The sequence below is a fragment of the Chenopodium quinoa genome, unplaced genomic scaffold (genome assembly GCF_001683475.1).
Source record: "Chenopodium quinoa cultivar QQ74 unplaced genomic scaffold, ASM168347v1, whole genome shotgun sequence".
NCBI classification, from domain to species: Eukaryota; Viridiplantae; Streptophyta; class Magnoliopsida; order Caryophyllales; family Amaranthaceae; genus Chenopodium; species Chenopodium quinoa.
Window position 1 is genome coordinate 2096196 of NW_018745080.1, and position 16429 is coordinate 2112624.

At 34.9% G+C, this 16429-nt stretch overlaps 3 protein-coding genes across 4 annotated transcripts; all 3 read right to left on the reverse strand.

The window, feature by feature from the left end:
- Nucleotides 1-2327: 2327 nt before the first annotated feature.
- LOC110709744 (AP-4 complex subunit mu) lies at nt 2328-10643 on the reverse strand. 2 transcript variants are annotated; one of them, XM_021887970.1, is made up of 13 exons: nt 10377-10643; nt 9141-9235; nt 6608-6811; nt 6065-6181; nt 5825-5953; nt 5220-5346; nt 5001-5104; nt 4800-4904; nt 3869-3963; nt 3556-3643; nt 3376-3436; nt 3184-3257; nt 2328-2804 (listed from the first exon to the last, which is right to left on the reverse strand). In XM_021887970.1, the coding sequence occupies exons 1-13, from the start codon at nt 10432-10434 to the stop codon at nt 2706-2708; spliced, it is 1356 nt and encodes a 451-aa protein (XP_021743662.1). In that variant the 5' UTR covers nt 10435-10643; the 3' UTR covers nt 2328-2705. The 2 variants fall into 2 exon arrangements, with proteins under 2 accessions (XP_021743662.1, XP_021743664.1); XM_021887972.1 differs by lacking the exon at nt 10377-10643 and having other exon boundaries at nt 9137-9235.
- Nucleotides 10644-12258: 1615 nt separating this feature from the next.
- On the reverse strand, nt 12259-13029 carry LOC110709583. Its single transcript, XM_021887798.1, has one exon. It carries the CDS (start codon nt 13027-13029, stop codon nt 12259-12261), a length of 771 nt encoding a protein of 256 aa, XP_021743490.1.
- Nucleotides 13030-14185: 1156 nt separating this feature from the next.
- LOC110709584 (glutathione S-transferase T3-like) lies at nt 14186-15334 on the reverse strand. Its single transcript, XM_021887799.1, has one exon. It carries the CDS (start codon nt 15332-15334, stop codon nt 14186-14188), a length of 1149 nt encoding a protein of 382 aa, XP_021743491.1.
- Nucleotides 15335-16429: the final 1095 nt, after the last annotated feature.

Consider the following 16429-nt stretch of genomic DNA (forward strand, 5'->3'; position numbering starts at 1 on the left):
GATAAGGAGAACTTAATAGTAGTGTTAGGTGAAAAGCTGAAAGCTAAATCTGAGTATTGTTAGCTAGTTTTGGCTAACTGATTGTATATATTAACTGATTGTATTAATTAATTGTATAAAAGTGTTTTGGTAAATAGCTAATTGATTAAAACTATTTGAGGATGTAAAATGACCAATAAGCTAATTGTAGAGGTAGGTAGTTGAGATATGGTTTTAGATTAATTTAGGGTATAAGTGTAATTTCACCTAGAAATGTTGAATTAGCCAATGAGAAAGCTCTCTAAGAAGCTCATTGAAAAAGAGTTTATTTAATGGAATAAATTCTTTGAATCAACTCTTCACTGAACACTCCAAATTAGCTTATTTAATGATCAATCAACTAATATTGGTCAAATAAGCTAATTTTGTCCCAATAAACTCTTTACCGTACACCTTCAATGTGGACACTTTTACGTTACATAAAATCAAAAGAGCAGAAACTACTAAAAAAATAAAAATAAATAAATAAATAAAAGGTGGCTATTGACATGCATGCTTTCTTTCAACACTATATGAATATATAATCAATAACAGTAACACTTTAATCACAAGGGATGCTCTTTATGCAATGAACATACATGCCATATTTGGAAGGAGAAGGTGTATTATTGTATTAAGTATTATGTTGCCTAAAATGTTACTCGTAAAAAAGTTTCAACTAGCTTATGGTGAAACTAAAGAATTGGGGGAAATGAAGATTGGAAAAAAAAAAAAAAAGGAATAAGCTTTATTGACATGTGTTTTACTCAGCAGTCAGAAGAGATACCAAAAATTGAGCAACTTGTAGTAGTGGTCACTACCAATCTACCATTAATTCAATTTTCACCTAATTAGTAAAAGTTAAAACTATAGGGTAAATGGTAACTTTATGATTTGATTGCTTTATATCAATCATTTAATTATTGAATAATTCACCATTATTGATCAAATCACCTTCTGATTGGCAATATTGCTTTAATTAGACTATGAAATTTATTTGATGAGATATGTTTTGTCTTTCTTTTATTCTTTGTCTAAATTGGATTGGACTACTATGTGAATATTTTGTCATATAGGGAAGGGATAATGGATATTGGTTCATCCAGTTGCTAGTGTTTCAAGAATTTTGTACCTAGCTTTCACAAGTTGTTAACGACTTAATTGTAAAATATTATGGCTTTATTTCTTAATGATTCAATTGCAAAGAATTTTGGAAAGTTTTGTGATATTTTATTAGATAACGTATTCTTATCATTCTTAAAAATACTAGAAATGAAAACTTTAAGGGGAAAAAAAGGGAAATTCATGGACTTTGGTAGCCACAAATTTTTCTACATACCACTTAAGAGTTAAGTCTTCCATTAAATTGTAACACGACAACACAATTAGGCAATAGATTTGCCATAGTTGGATTAACTTTTGTTTGATCATTGATTCATAATTGTCAAAAATTAGTCAAATTGAATTGCTTGTAATGATTTGAATTAAGATCTTAGTCTACGCCCAAGTGAGAAAGGGCATTTTGAAGCCAAATGCCTCACGTTAATGTGGTATTACTTCGTTTAGGTGGAGATACCCTAAATAAAGCTACTTTAATCCCTTATGCGAGATTGTTCATCATCGAGACCAATATGAAATTTCACCCACGATAGATTGTTTGATACACAAAATAGTTGCATTAAAATAGATAGAAAATTAATCTTTAGGGTAAAAATTAAAATTGACAACCAACCTAAAGCCAGTTACCTAACAAAAATGTAACGTGAATTATGAAAAAGTGATTAATTTATTTCATAATGTTGCATCAACTTTTAAATTAGGTTTTTGCTCGGGTGAGTTTGAAAATCCACCTTTCAAAAATGTTTAGCCCTAGTATATCTCATAGGGTTACAACCGTTACAAGGATGGAATTAAATCCACTCTCAAAGACAGGCGTATCAACCACCAATTGGTTTAATTTTACCGATGCCAATTTATTTAGATTCAAAGTCTAATAGTCATACATTATCCCTTTCTAGTTTCTACAAGAAGCAAATCACTCAATATATCTTGTTAATTGAAGATTTCTTGTAACACAAATACAAGGCACTATTAGCTGGTAGTTTACAGAAGCAGGCTTTAACAGGCTGCGCATTTGATAGAGCAAGAGCCAAAACCACTCTTTATTCCAAAAGACTACTAGAAACTTGTCATATGGATAGCGACTTGCGAATGTATTGCAAGTCTTTGTTATGACATGGCTTGGCAACCTGCCTACATACGTTACGATGACTGCTAACCCACATATTGAAACAAGGAATCAGGTCAAATGGTGATGATGCTGATCTGCTAACCGATTTAACATTTCAGCTCTCAAAAAAATTCCAATATTATTTTGAGCTACTTTGAAAAATTCCAAGAGCAGTATTATCAAAGTATCCGATGAAGATGCAGACATTTTGAATTGAAATGAAAACAAGAATTTCATGAGCTTTCAACCCACTTCAACTAAACACACAAGAACATGTACAATGTCTTACAAAGAAACAACTTCTCTAAAGGCAACGTACTTGATGTAAGTTTTCTAAGCTAGCTCAGCTCTTTTCTTGACTTTGAAGGCAAGCAACAAAGGCATCGGGTGCAAGTGGATGAGCCTTCAGACTGGAAGATTCTGCGTAGTTGATTTTCGAACATTGAACACTTATTGATCACATACGAGCCACGTAGGAATTGGCCTGGGTAACATATCTTACCCAGCGGTAGGGATTGTAGGTTTTTGACTTCTTTGCAATCTGCAGGTATTTTACCTGAATAACAAATTAGAACAGGGAAACAAAAAATTAAGCACCATTCAAACCAAAAAACATTGCAAGAGTATCAGAAGGCCCTTCAACTGGCCTATTATTTTCACCAGTTATTTACAAACTTTATTATGTATCGAGTTTGTCTCAATGTACTACTATAATTTCAAATCATCACCAAGATATTCAAGGATATTGGCAAATGTGAAAATCAATGTTGAGCAATTAAACAAAAAGGAAAAATCCTAGCCACCCTAAAAGCAGCATCAGATACAAATTTTAGAAACCAACAACATAGCCAATCAACAATTAAAAGCATAGCAGATAAGGCCTATGATTAAAGTTCCATGGAAAGAACTCGCAAACACATGAGCAAAAATGTTACCTGTAGTCTAGAAGCATTGTACATTGGAATTGTGAAATTCATACTGACAGGTCCAGCCTCCTTTGTTAGGTTCCCTGAAATGAAATGATGGCAACTCATCATATTTGCATATATAAATGTAAAGCATAATCTTAGAAAAAATGAGGCCATTCAAGTACATAGAGAAAGCAACTAAAAAGGAAAATTTCCTACCGTGTGATTCCTGTGAAAATGTCAGTTTTGCACGTAATGTATGCTCAGCTCCACCAACAATCTGTTGAAATTATTTGATTAGCAACTGGCAAAAATTTAGATAAATGTTCTATATATTGCAACTTTCAATTTGCTGCAGTCCATGACTATGTGAACAAGGAATTAAGGAAATAGCTTCACCTTCTTTAGACTCCATTCCAATCTCTTGTTAGCTTCCTTGAAATCAGCCATTTGTCCTATAGCACCAGGTTCCACATCAAAGCTAACTCTGAAAAGTAGTGAAATCACCAAACACTCAGGCAGTGTCTTTGAAACTATACAAGGTCTAATTTGGTCAATGCATGGCATGCCCAACAGTTTCGTAGTTATGTAAAAGCTTGTGAAGTAAGCAGTAACTGGGCTTCAGAAATTAGGTCGCTTAATCAGAAAAGAAAAACACTATCTGAAATAATGCATTGTTCTGTGCAAGTAAGGATCAAAGCAACATTGATACCTTGAGGTATAACTTGGCAGAGGCATTTGAACTAGAATAGTGTTTGCAGTGGCATTAGAAGGAAATTCAGCACGTATTTTGATAATTACTTCAGCCTATTCAATAAAAAGGCAAACATCAGATAATACAATGAATATATAACTTATTATACAACACACTTGTTACATGACAATACAAATATGAAGCAGATGATAATCACATAACAGATGTAAAGACAACCCTCCATCCATTCAAGTCAGAGGAAACCAGACTAAAAAATAGAGGATAAGATGATATAGACTATGAACACGAACTTTCACCACTTCACAAATCTACCAACAAATACAACTGAACCACATGTCAAGAATTCTGTCTTTTCTGTATGAACAGGACAAAAAAATTTGAATATTATATCCATACGCAAGCATCAGCAATCAGACATTCAAGAAAAAAAAAAACCCCTAGTACAAAACATGATAAATTCAATAAACTGGATGGATATTCAGCATCTCCACCACACAAAAATAGTGGCACAAAACTAAACCTAATGTCATAAGAAATATTCTGAAGAAGCAAGACAGCCAAACAATCAACATCACGAGGAATGAAACTAGATTGTCATTTCTGGGAAAAAAATGCACAGCTGCTGACCCACTCTCAGCACTATACAGGCACATATGCAGAATAACAATTTTTGTAAACCTTTTCATACAAAAATTTATTTCAGAGAAACATCAATAACATGCATAGAACCATGCTATCTCAAGATCAGCCATTGGTGGTTCTACTGCAGTTCTCTTCTCCGAGATTCAAAACTTAGAGATGCAATTACAACCATGATCATTTAAACATTCAACTCACAGCCAAAAAGGAAGGCGACTGAGTTATCATCTCAGAGGAGAAGGTATATTATAGATATTTCACTCAGAAACGAAAGAATGGTATACACCACCTTGAGGGCTCCAGCTTCTTCAATCAAAGCATTGACACGAAAGGGAGGTTTGAACTCCTGTGTCATACGATAATTCATAACTGAGAATTCACCATCTGAAGGTACCTACAAATATCAGTGTATAATTATGATACCCTGGTAGAATGAGATTCAAAACAAAACTAGAAATAAAGCTGCACAATTCCTTCAAATTTCACTAACCAGACTTAAAGTTCTGTCTAAATCGAAATTATCAAGGTGCACAGATTCATGGAAGTTGCAATCATCAAGTATCACTGTACCAGAACCAACAGAATTACCATATCCTGTAAAACAATAAAGAAAAAAAAAAAAAAAAGAGGAGGGCTTTTAGCATATTAACTTATTGAGATACATTTGCCACAACTTCACAAATTAAAATTCAAAGAAACTCATAATTACCATATGCTGAACTTCCACCTCTCCCTATTGACACATCCTCATTTAAAGCTAATTTAATTTCTGGATTACCCGTAAGGTAACTTTTCATCTGAATTGTTCCGTCAATTTCTGAAGTTAATATATATCCCTGCAAAGCCAACATTGCAGTTTAAACTTAAAAACATGTATGCCAACAAAAACAATAAAAGAGCAGGTAGAAGCTTTCAACAAATGTAGTATGTGTATGAATTATGATGGCTTAGTATAATGCCAACTTTACAATGACAAAAAGACTGTCAATAAATCTATAAGCCCTTCCTAGTACCCTAACACCCCCCCCCCCTCCCCTCTTTCTCTTTTCCTAATAGAAATATACGAAAAACAAGGTAGCAAAAAACCAGAACATATTTGAGCCTTTTGTTAGCACTTCACTTTTCTAAATTGGGAATTAAGCATACCCCAAATTTGTGCTGATCTACATGCAAGCTAGCAGCTCTCAAGTATCTTTTAAACTTCTTTATCATTTCATGGAACTCGAAATATTATGAAATTTTAGAAGCTATAAGGCACACATTTCTATATTAAAAAATAAATAATAAATAGATCAAATAGGGTTAAGTGCTTACGCTGGAGCTGAAGGTTACACTTATCTTCTCAATGATATCAACAAAAATTTCTTCTCTCTTCCTACCTCCAGGCTCATTTGCAACCACAGACTTCGTCACAGCAGTGCCAGGCATTCTTTTGTTCCCTTGCTACAAACATTAAAACTTATAATAAGCAACAAATAGTGGAGTAGCAAATAGTTTGCAATGGAAAGAAAAAAATCAATTTTAAAAGACATGATACTATGATTAACCCCATACCATGAAAATGGAAGCAGGACCAAGTGCAGGAACCCGTGCAGCATCAACCACTATTGGTTCATTGAATATATAGGACTTCAATACTTCTGTGGATGTTGTTTGCACATAGCCAAAATCCTGTACAGTGAGATAATGATTCAGATGCATAGAAGCACATGGCAGTTAACAGCTTTTCATGAAACTAACCCATATCTTTATAAACAAAGTATCATGGCTATTGCACTTCCAGTACACGCCAAAAAGATCAAAATCTCAATAAAACCAAAGGAAAATAGTAAAAGATGTGAACTTTTTGCATATTCATCCACAGAAATTTCGCAAAAGATTACTTAGCATATCATGAGGTTTTGCCGAGGTGGAAAACAGGAAGAAGTGTTAAATATTTAATATGACTTCATCAAGCATCTCAATAAACCCAAAGGAAAATAGGAAAAGATGTGAACTTTTTGCATATTCATCCACAGAAATTTCGCAAAAGATTACTTAGCATATCATGAGGTTGTGCCAAGGTGGAAATCAGGAAGAAGTGTTAGGAATACTTACTATGACTTCATCAAGCAACTCATAAACAAGCACAAAATTTCTTCTAAGAGATTCTTCACTTAGAACCCCAAGGTAATCCTTAGTCACACGGGCAATACGCTGAAGGAGTTCCATTATAAGAGAAGGTGATACATTAGCTCTGGTGGTTGCCACAAATAGTAGTCCAACAATCTTCACATGGAAGTAATTCACTCCATCTACATTCTGTTGACAGTATCATAGGACGAGTTGAGATAAGATTTCCTTAATATTATGAATAAAAAAAGTTAATATAATGCCAATCTAAAAACAGATAATAGCAGTGAGACACAAAAGGCAGGAAAACAAAGAGGGGTGGATTGAGGGATTTTACACACGATCATATAGCAATACACTATGCACCAAAAAGTAATTTTCACTGTGGAATTGGATCTCAACTAAAGAAAAGGGCTTGTAAACCATTAAATAGGGTCCACGAAATTTTAAGAGGGTCATAAGCAACAAGAAACATGGTCATTGATGTCAATGGATATGACACACTGGAGTGATAAAACAATATCAATGTTAGCAATGGCCTTGTAATAATAATGCTCAATAACCACCTCAGCTCTCATATTTATGCCACTCACATTGTTCATTCAGTTCAAGTTCAATACCAATGTATGATACTCAAAACCCTGACATTGGTAGATACTGACATACAGTTTACATTTCAATTTGGACCAAAATCATGTAGTCTTTGCACCTAGACATGTAACCGCGTCCAACATTATGTAACCATGCAACAATAAAATCCAAGTCTGAGTAAAATAGTTCTACACGTGCAGTTTAAAGGCAAACAAGCCTTTGACTTTCAAATGTCCACTGAATTTTCGACTAAAACTTACTAATCAATAAAAGTAGATATTATAAAATTTATAATTGCCATAACCACCACGGCCATAGCTCAGATTCTTTCATATTGATTAACATGAGCAAGAAATAAAGAATGTATTACACGGGATAACCTCTCAAATATTTGGACGGGATAACTAATAAAGCACCCAAACATATAATATACAAAGGGTAGCATAAAGGTTCCCTAAACACACTTTAAGCAAAGCACATTAACCTGAGTTAATGCCATTATAATGGTAAGGAAAACTAATTCAAGCATGTATAATACTGTAAATATTTCACGGTAAGAGAGTGTATCTGGAAATCAGGAACAAAATTTTCCAGATTAAACAGAGAAATACGCATATTGAGACCCTAGAGCATCAGGTCAAGTCACCCCAAGGTTTTACTTATAGGGAATATGCCTGAGCAAGAGGCAGCTAACAGCTCTTTTAAAAATCCAGGGTTAACATTTTTAGTGATAGCAAGTTTGCATCAAAAGGAATAGGACTGAATCAAATTGCCCCCATTTTGAAAAACAGGAACCCAATTGTTCAATTGAGGAAGGAGAAGCTTGAAAAAGAGACTGAAGAGTAGCTTGCGGAACTAATATCTTTATGGCTGGTGACAATCCTACTAGGCTAATATTGATCAACTCGATCAATTTATTTATTCCATGTGGAAGTTTGTTGCAGAACCCAACTTTTTTTAGCAATTAAAGTGCTTTTTTACTGTGAAAGTCAAAAAAATTAATAAAAAAAATTGAAGACAGAAATAGCATTCTTCATTAAGAGTCGCATTTAATGAATAATTGGCCTATTATGCTGAAGCTGCTACAGCTGATTATCAAAAGGGGATCCATGGACCATGGTAAGCTCTCCACTGTGGGTATGCTTACTACGAAGGTGATAGGAAGACTTAGTTATAGTGGATGACTTCTACGAAGGTGATAGGAAGACTTACTACCTTTTGATTATTATGTGAATTTTTGTTTTCCAATTGAGGTTGTTCTGAAACAGTTGTTATGAGTAGTCTAAGTCTTTGGATATAAATGAATCGCTATCTCCCATTTTGGTTGTTTAGTGGACTAGCTTTGATCTATTTTGTCGCGTTAAATTGTGTTCTAAAGTATTTTATTTTATTTAAGTATTTTATTTAAGTGACATTTTATCGCGTTAGGATTATTGGGATTGGAGTAAAGAGGTACATGGAGAGCAAGAGAGATGGAGACTGATTCATTAATCCTTTTAAATATGATCTGTTCCTATCTTGAGTTAATTGTATAAAGTATAAACAGACATAAGCAAGGTAATATTGTGCCACAATTTATAAGTAGATATATAAGTTGCTAGCTGGTAATAATTAAAATTATTGGTAGCTGATTGATAGGGGGCCCTATCATCCTGGAAGAATGATACAATATGCATGTATATACGTATGTGACGTTCATATCCAAATGAGTCAAAGATTTACTAGTTTTGCTTTGCAGTTATAACGGACTAGCTCAATTTGGCTCATTAAACTGTACTGCTTATACAGCTATATGTATGTGTGTGTGTGTAGAATACAAAAAAATGTCCCAACCAAAACTAGACACCCTCTATTTGATGCACCATGATTTTTCACAAAATCAAATTATTATTGGGGGAGGGGAGAGAAGGAGAAAAGGAATACCTACAAAGACAGGAGGTGCCTCCTCTTCGCCATCTTCCTTCCAAAATTTAACTTTACGGAAGAAGATCTCAGTACTTCCCTTTGGCACATCCCCACGATCTGTGTAAACATACATATGAAAGCACAACATCAATATATATCTGCAAGAATTGGCAAACTAAGGTTCTTTTGCATGCCATAATCACAGCACAGTAACAAGGATAAAAGTGAAAAAGAAAACGAATGATGAGAAATCACAAAGGCTGTCTTCCAAGGAGATAAATAAAGAAGCTAAGCAGAGCACTATCATCCCAAGAAACACAAGGCATCCGTATTCCACAGAAATGAATAAACCGATAAACTTGTTGGTTGGTAAGACCAAAAGCCTAAGTGCCTAATTGTTACACTATGTATTTCAAAGACTAATACGAACCTAACCCTATATATTCCACAAAATTAAGCCAATTCCTGTTATTCCGAACTCACCAAATAAATCGTGAAAGAAAGTAAATATAAATTCAGGATGTAAGTTTATCGAGAATTTCTAACTACCTAGATCACAAGGGGGAATGAGCAGATGTAGAGACACTATGTTCCCAAACTTCTCATACTACCTAATCTACTATTATCTCTCAAGAAGCACCCAAGTTCAAACCTTTGCCAAATTATGAACTTAAATGCACAAGTGTAAGACTTGATCCTTTATGAATGATCACAAAGAGCCTCTGATCATTAACATCAACTCAATACAATCATTAAAATAAAACCCAAATAATCTTTCACTAATCACCATTTACTAACGACTCTTCGAAACCTCGATACAATCATCCAAAATCAACCTCTCGCATCACAATACATACAATGCATGACAAAAGGACATTTCTTACCACATCACGCTGAAATCTATCAGCTAAATCTGAATCACTTGACTAATCAATTGAACAACAGACTGATCAACCAAATTCGAGCAATTCTTCTTCATTAAACAATATAGAATAACTCAAATAATCAGCTTAACCACAATATAAATAACAATTTTATAAATGCAAAAATCAATATCAATTACAATTCATCAAAACTTCGGATTACATCAATCAAAATTACCAACCATCAAAATCTACCAGAAATCGAATAGGTCGTAGAAATTGACAATGATATAACACAAAAATTAACAATTAAATCACAGATCTTAGATTAAATTCAATGGAAATTGACTGTAATCGAATGATTAACAGATCTAGGCGAGGAGAGAGAAACTTACAGTCTCGGAAGACGATGTTATCGCCACGTTGAGAGAGAACGAAGAACTGTGAGATCATTTTCGTCGCTTTGAATCTCAGCAATCTGAATTGTTGTAATCTGGTATCTGCTGTTAAAGACTGTAATTTGATGAGCTTCTTCTTCCCCTCGTCTTATTTGGGTTTAGCCGGACTTATATAAGACGAAGTAAATTTGTTTGCACTTGGGAGAGATGTGCAAAGGAAAAAAAGAGTGTAGTCGGGAGTTTAATTTCTTAAGCATTTTTTTTTTTTTGTCTATAGGAAAAGGGAAGCTCTATTTGATAACAATTAAGTTTTAACTTTTCTTATGGTGGATTTGGAAAAAAAATATTATCGTTGGTAGTCTTGTATTATTGATTACTAAAAATAATTATTATTTTAGCTTAAATCATTAATCATGATAAGTTTTTATTTGGGAAATTATCAATATACCCTCCAGGTTTTGACTTCTATCAATGATACACATCATTAAACTTTCGTTATCACCGGTACACCTAAACTTTTCCCTAAATACCTACCGTGACCTTGACCGTTAACTAAACGTTAATGAATCCACAGCAACCGAGTCCTTAAACACTGGCAATCTGGCATTGGCCCTTGAAGCATGTTATTGGTCAAGTTCACAACAGCTAGAGACTCTAAACTCATCAAAGACGGCGGAATAACTCCAGTAAATTTATTATCCCTAAGGCTCAACAGAAGATCCTTCAATCCTGAAAAATCAGGCAATGGACCAGAAAATGCATTCTGATGCAACCAAACTTCCTTCAAAGCAGTCATGTTCTGAATCACATCAATCCTCCCATTAAGCCTGCCAACACTTTTCTGCCCATTAACCCACAATGACTGAATTTGAAACCCATCAAAGCTCCTAGGCAATCCTCCTTCCAAATTATTAAAGCTCAAATGCAAATGCACCAAACCCGGAAACGAATCCGGCCCGAAAAAAATCAGGTATTACCCCAGTCACATTAGCAGAATTAGCAGAAAAATTCTGAAGTGTTGAAGCATCTTTCAAGGATTCAGGAATTTCCCAACCCTCAAAAGGGTTATTATCAAGATCAACAGACTGAAGTACAGACAACCCAGTAAACAAATCACTAGGAATTGAACTAAAATTATTATTACTAATCATTAAAACTTGCAATGAACTTAATCCACTTAAACTAGGAAAAGGGCCTGAAAATTTATTCCATTGAACTTCTAACCTTTCAAGAGAAGTTAAAGAAGAAAGACTAGCAGGGAGAGTACCTTCCAAGTTCTGGTGCCCAATTTAAATCCTAGTCACTTTTTTTTCCTGGTTACAACCCACATGGGTCCATTTACAGGGATCTGGGTCGGACCATCCAAGTGATTCGGGTGGGTTATTCAAGTTCTTCCTCAAAGCTAAGAGCATGTTTAATGGAGGGGATTCATGAATCCCCTTAATTCTTCTCTCTCCTTCTCTCCTTTTGACACATCATTTCTCTTTCTTCCACATCATTTTCCACTATCTCCATCCTCTTCCTCTTCCTCTTCCTCTTCCTCTTTCTTTATTTTTTCCCACAACAAATGGGATTCATGAATCCCCTTCCTTTCTATTTATGCCCCACCAACTTCTATTTTAGATATTTGTAAATTTAATATGACAAATTATTATAATTAGATTAATGACAATTTTAATATAATACAAAAATGTACAATTAATGATAATTTAAAATACATAATTAGTAAATAGAACAGTTGTCATGCATATAAAATAGTTAAAAAGGAACGTTGCAATACATTATGTAAAAAGACAATTCATGAAATTCGGAAACATAAAAATACATTAAAAGCCGATAATTGAAAAACGAGAAACTAAATCATAAATACGTTTTATCTTTAAGGTGAGTTGACAAAAGTGCTCCCAAAACTAGCCCATATATGTTCCAGCAAATCATTCTTCAAAGATGTATTAATTTGTTTATCACAAAGATTTTCTCGTGTAGCCATCAATGTAGCTAAATTTTGATCTTTATAACGCCCAGGGGTAACGGTGAAAGTTGTTGCTCCTCTCCTTGATGATCCTGCTAGATTCTCAGGTTGTTCGGTGGAAAATTCCGTTGGATCCCAATAATTCATGTAATTATCGCGCTCGTCTTCTACAATCATATTGTGCATGATAATACACGCCATCACGATTTTCCATAGCATTTCGACACTCCATGCCAAAGCCGGATGTCTAATTATTGCAAATCGAGCTTGTAGCACACCAAATGCACGCTCAACATCTTTTCTAATACTCTCTTGTTTGATTGTAAACAACTTCTGTTTAGGGGTTTGTGGGGAGGTAATAGCGGAAATAAATGTTGCCCATTTTGGATAAATCCCATCTGTGAGATAATATCCTTGGTTATAGGTATTTCCATTCACAGTGAAATTAACTTGTGGAGCTCGACCATTTAAAATATCGTCAAAGACGGGAGAACGTTGAAGAACATTTATATCGTTACATGTCCCTGGCGTGCCAAAAAAGGCATGCCAAATCCATAAATCCCAAGAAACAACAACTTCTAAGATCACCGTTGCCCTTTTAGATCTTCCTTGATACATTCCTTTCCATCCAGCTGGACAATTTTTCCACTCCCAATGCATGCAATCGATGCTCCCCATCATGCCAGGAAAACCCCTTTCTTCCCCTTATTTAAGGAGACGAACAAGATCTTCGGCGTTTGGCTTCCGCAGGTATTTTGTTGAGAATTCATGAATCACTCCATCAACAAAGTGTATAAGACATTCTCTTGCCGTACTTGCCCCAAGTTTTAGATACTCATCAATTTGATCAGCTGGGCTACCATATGCTAACATTCTCATTACTGCGGTGCATTTTTGAATTCCAGAAGCACCCAGTCGCATTGTGGCATCTGGATGTTGTTGAAAAAATCTATCAGTTGCACTCAACGTATTCACTATCTTCATGAATAGAGGTTTTCGCATACGAAACCTACGTCAAAACTTTTCATCGCCGTATAATGGATGGTCACTAAAGTAGTCTGTAACTAACCGATCATGTGCTCCTTCACGATCTCTTGGAACGATCCACCTTGACATTTTTTCACGTCGTGAACCATGAACTTCTTGTTCTTCTACATCGGTGTTAACAACATATCTTACTGTATCCTCTATCACTTCTTGTTGTCGATTTTCCTCAATAAAATCTAACAACATGGAAACGTATATTTCATCACTAGAAGTAGAAGAACTAGAATCAAAATTCATTTTACAATTTTTTGATAATATTTGTATAAAACTGAATGTTAGTATTTGTATGACAATGATAGAATTATATGTGAATGAAACTGGTCAATATATAGACAATATGATCCACATGAACTAAGTAATAATGCAAGAGAATATTTTGGTAACACATTTCAAAATTTGAATTATGAGATGTATGTCAGAAGATTAGATTTTTGCATGACAATAATCTATAGCTTTGCAGAGATATGTATGGATTTACAGAAAAGTTGACATATGAAGTAGATGTATCAATGCATGAAGTGACTACACACTGAATTTTGTTTTTTGTTTTTTACCACTCCTAATAATAATAATTACAAATTAATAATAATAACAGTCATAATAATAGTAATTATAATAGTAAACATTACAATATAATTAAACATATATTAAAAACATTACAAAATAAAAACTAATACATTAAAAAAAATTAAAATAAATTCAGAAATAAATAAAACATTAAAAAAAACTAATACATTAAAAACATGAAATAAATAAAACATTAAAATAACATATAAGAACAACAACTTCATAAGAACCTATTACTAAATTCCTCTCTAAGCTTCTTGTACATTTCTACCTCAAATTCATCAAGGTTAGGTTTCATCATCAACATATTTAACATTTTGAACTTCATCTCCTCTTCCTTTTGCCTTTTCCTTTCTTCATCTCGCTCTCGTATTAAGGCCATCATTCGTTCTCCTTGGTCATACCTCTTGTCACTACATTCTGCAAGAGTTGTATTGAACGAATCAAGGTTTATAGATGAAGACGAAGAACCAGATTCCGTTGCTAGTCTCTTCGTCTTTTTTATGCCATCTGGTCGAGTTCGTGGTTTTCCACCTTCAACAGTTGGTGATTCTGGTTCAGATCGTTTTTCACTTCCTCCGCTTTCAGCAGGTAATTGCATGACCTCATTCGGATCCCATTTTGGAAAAGTTTGCATAACTTCAAAACAATGTTGTAAATGGAAATGTTTACCTTTGTTCGCCATTGCAAAAGCATTGTGTGCACGTTTTTCAACATCTGCATCTGATTGTCCACTCTTCAGATGTCGTATCTCGTAACTGTATACCTCTACCCACTTGTTCACATTCGAATTGATGTGATCCCAACGTTGTTGTAAGGACTTAGTATTCCTCGTCTTCTGGAGCTCATCAGGATTTGCAAGTCGTGCTTGTTCGTACAATTTACAAGCTGCAGCCCAAAATCCAGCCTTAGTCCTTTTTGTATTTTTTGTAACATTTCCCCCGGCGTTGATGTAAGCCGAAACAAGTGCGTTATCCTCTGCTACACTCCATGAATTCCTCGGCATAGTCTCTCCAGGAGAAACTTCAACGACAACATCATCAAGATCCTCTAGATGTTGTGCTTCTCGTACCTCTTCAGTTGGAGTTGCGTTCGTGCTACCATCTCCTCCCGGAGAATGGTCCATAGGTTGGGTAAAATGTTGAGACATGGGAAATAATGGACTATGTTGAGAAAAATGTTGGTGATATTGGGTTGTATCATTTGGATTCATTGGTCTTGGTTGATTACCAAACCATTGTAAGGCAGCTTGAAATTGAGGATTATTGAGGATATTTGGATCAAAAGGAGGATTATTTGAATTATTTTGAGAGTTTGGAATATTTTGAAAATTCAAATTTCTTCTTAAATTTGGATTATTTCGATCCATATTGAAAGATAAAATGTAATGACTTAAATTGAATATGAGTGAGATTAATAGGAAAATGAGAGAAAATATGGAGAAAATGAAGATTTTGAAAATATGGCAAATTTAGGTTCATTTTATAGAGAAAAAAAAAATATAACCGTTGGTATTTTTTTTTTAAAAATAAGTTACCGTTTTTTTTATTACCGTTTGAAAATTTATAACCGTTGTAAATATCAACCAATGATAAAGCAACAAATGTCAGCAAAACCAACAAACAAGTGGGCCCCTGCCAGCCCAAACGGCCAGCAGGAGTGTGCCACATCGCTGCTGCTGGTCCAACTTTTTTTTTAATCTTTTTTTTTTTCTTTTTGTTTTTTTCCCCACCTTTTCCAATCCCCTTCCCTATTTCATCATCCTCTTCCCAAAGAGGATTAACCACATTCCTCTTGTTAAGAGGACTCCAACATTTATGTCTACAATGGAGGGGATTCCTCTTAAGAGGAGAGAGAAGGCTAAGAGGAGAGTGAATCCCCTCCATTGCACTTGCTCTAACATAACTGAAGCATCATCTGAACTTGCTTCAGAAAAAACTACAATATTACAGAAAATGGAAGGGAAATTTGGAGGGAAATTAACCTTTAAAACGCTGAACAGAGCTTCATCAACGTTTAGTTAACGGTCAAGGTCACGGTAGGTATTTAGGGAAAAGTTTAGGTGTACCGGTGATAATGAAAGTTTAATGATTTGTATCATTGATAAAAGCCAATACCTAGGGGGTATCATTGATAATTTCCCTTTTTATTTTTTTAACAATTAAAATAATTTTATTAAAAACAAAATCACCCCTCCACCGACCAGCACCCAACCCCATCTCTGACCGGCCCAACCCCAGCCCCTTTCCCAATGCCAGCGACCCACCCTCAAACCCCCTTCTGTGCCGACGACCTACCCTCCCCCTTTCCCCCACCTCGTCACCCACTCCCTCTCCCTTCCCCCACCATGAAACCAACCCTTTATCGACGGAGTGGTTTCAGATGTAGGTGGGGGTGGGGATGAGGGTGGTGTCGACGAACTAAGGTGGGGGTGGTGGTCTCAGTTCAAATCGGGGTGGGGGAG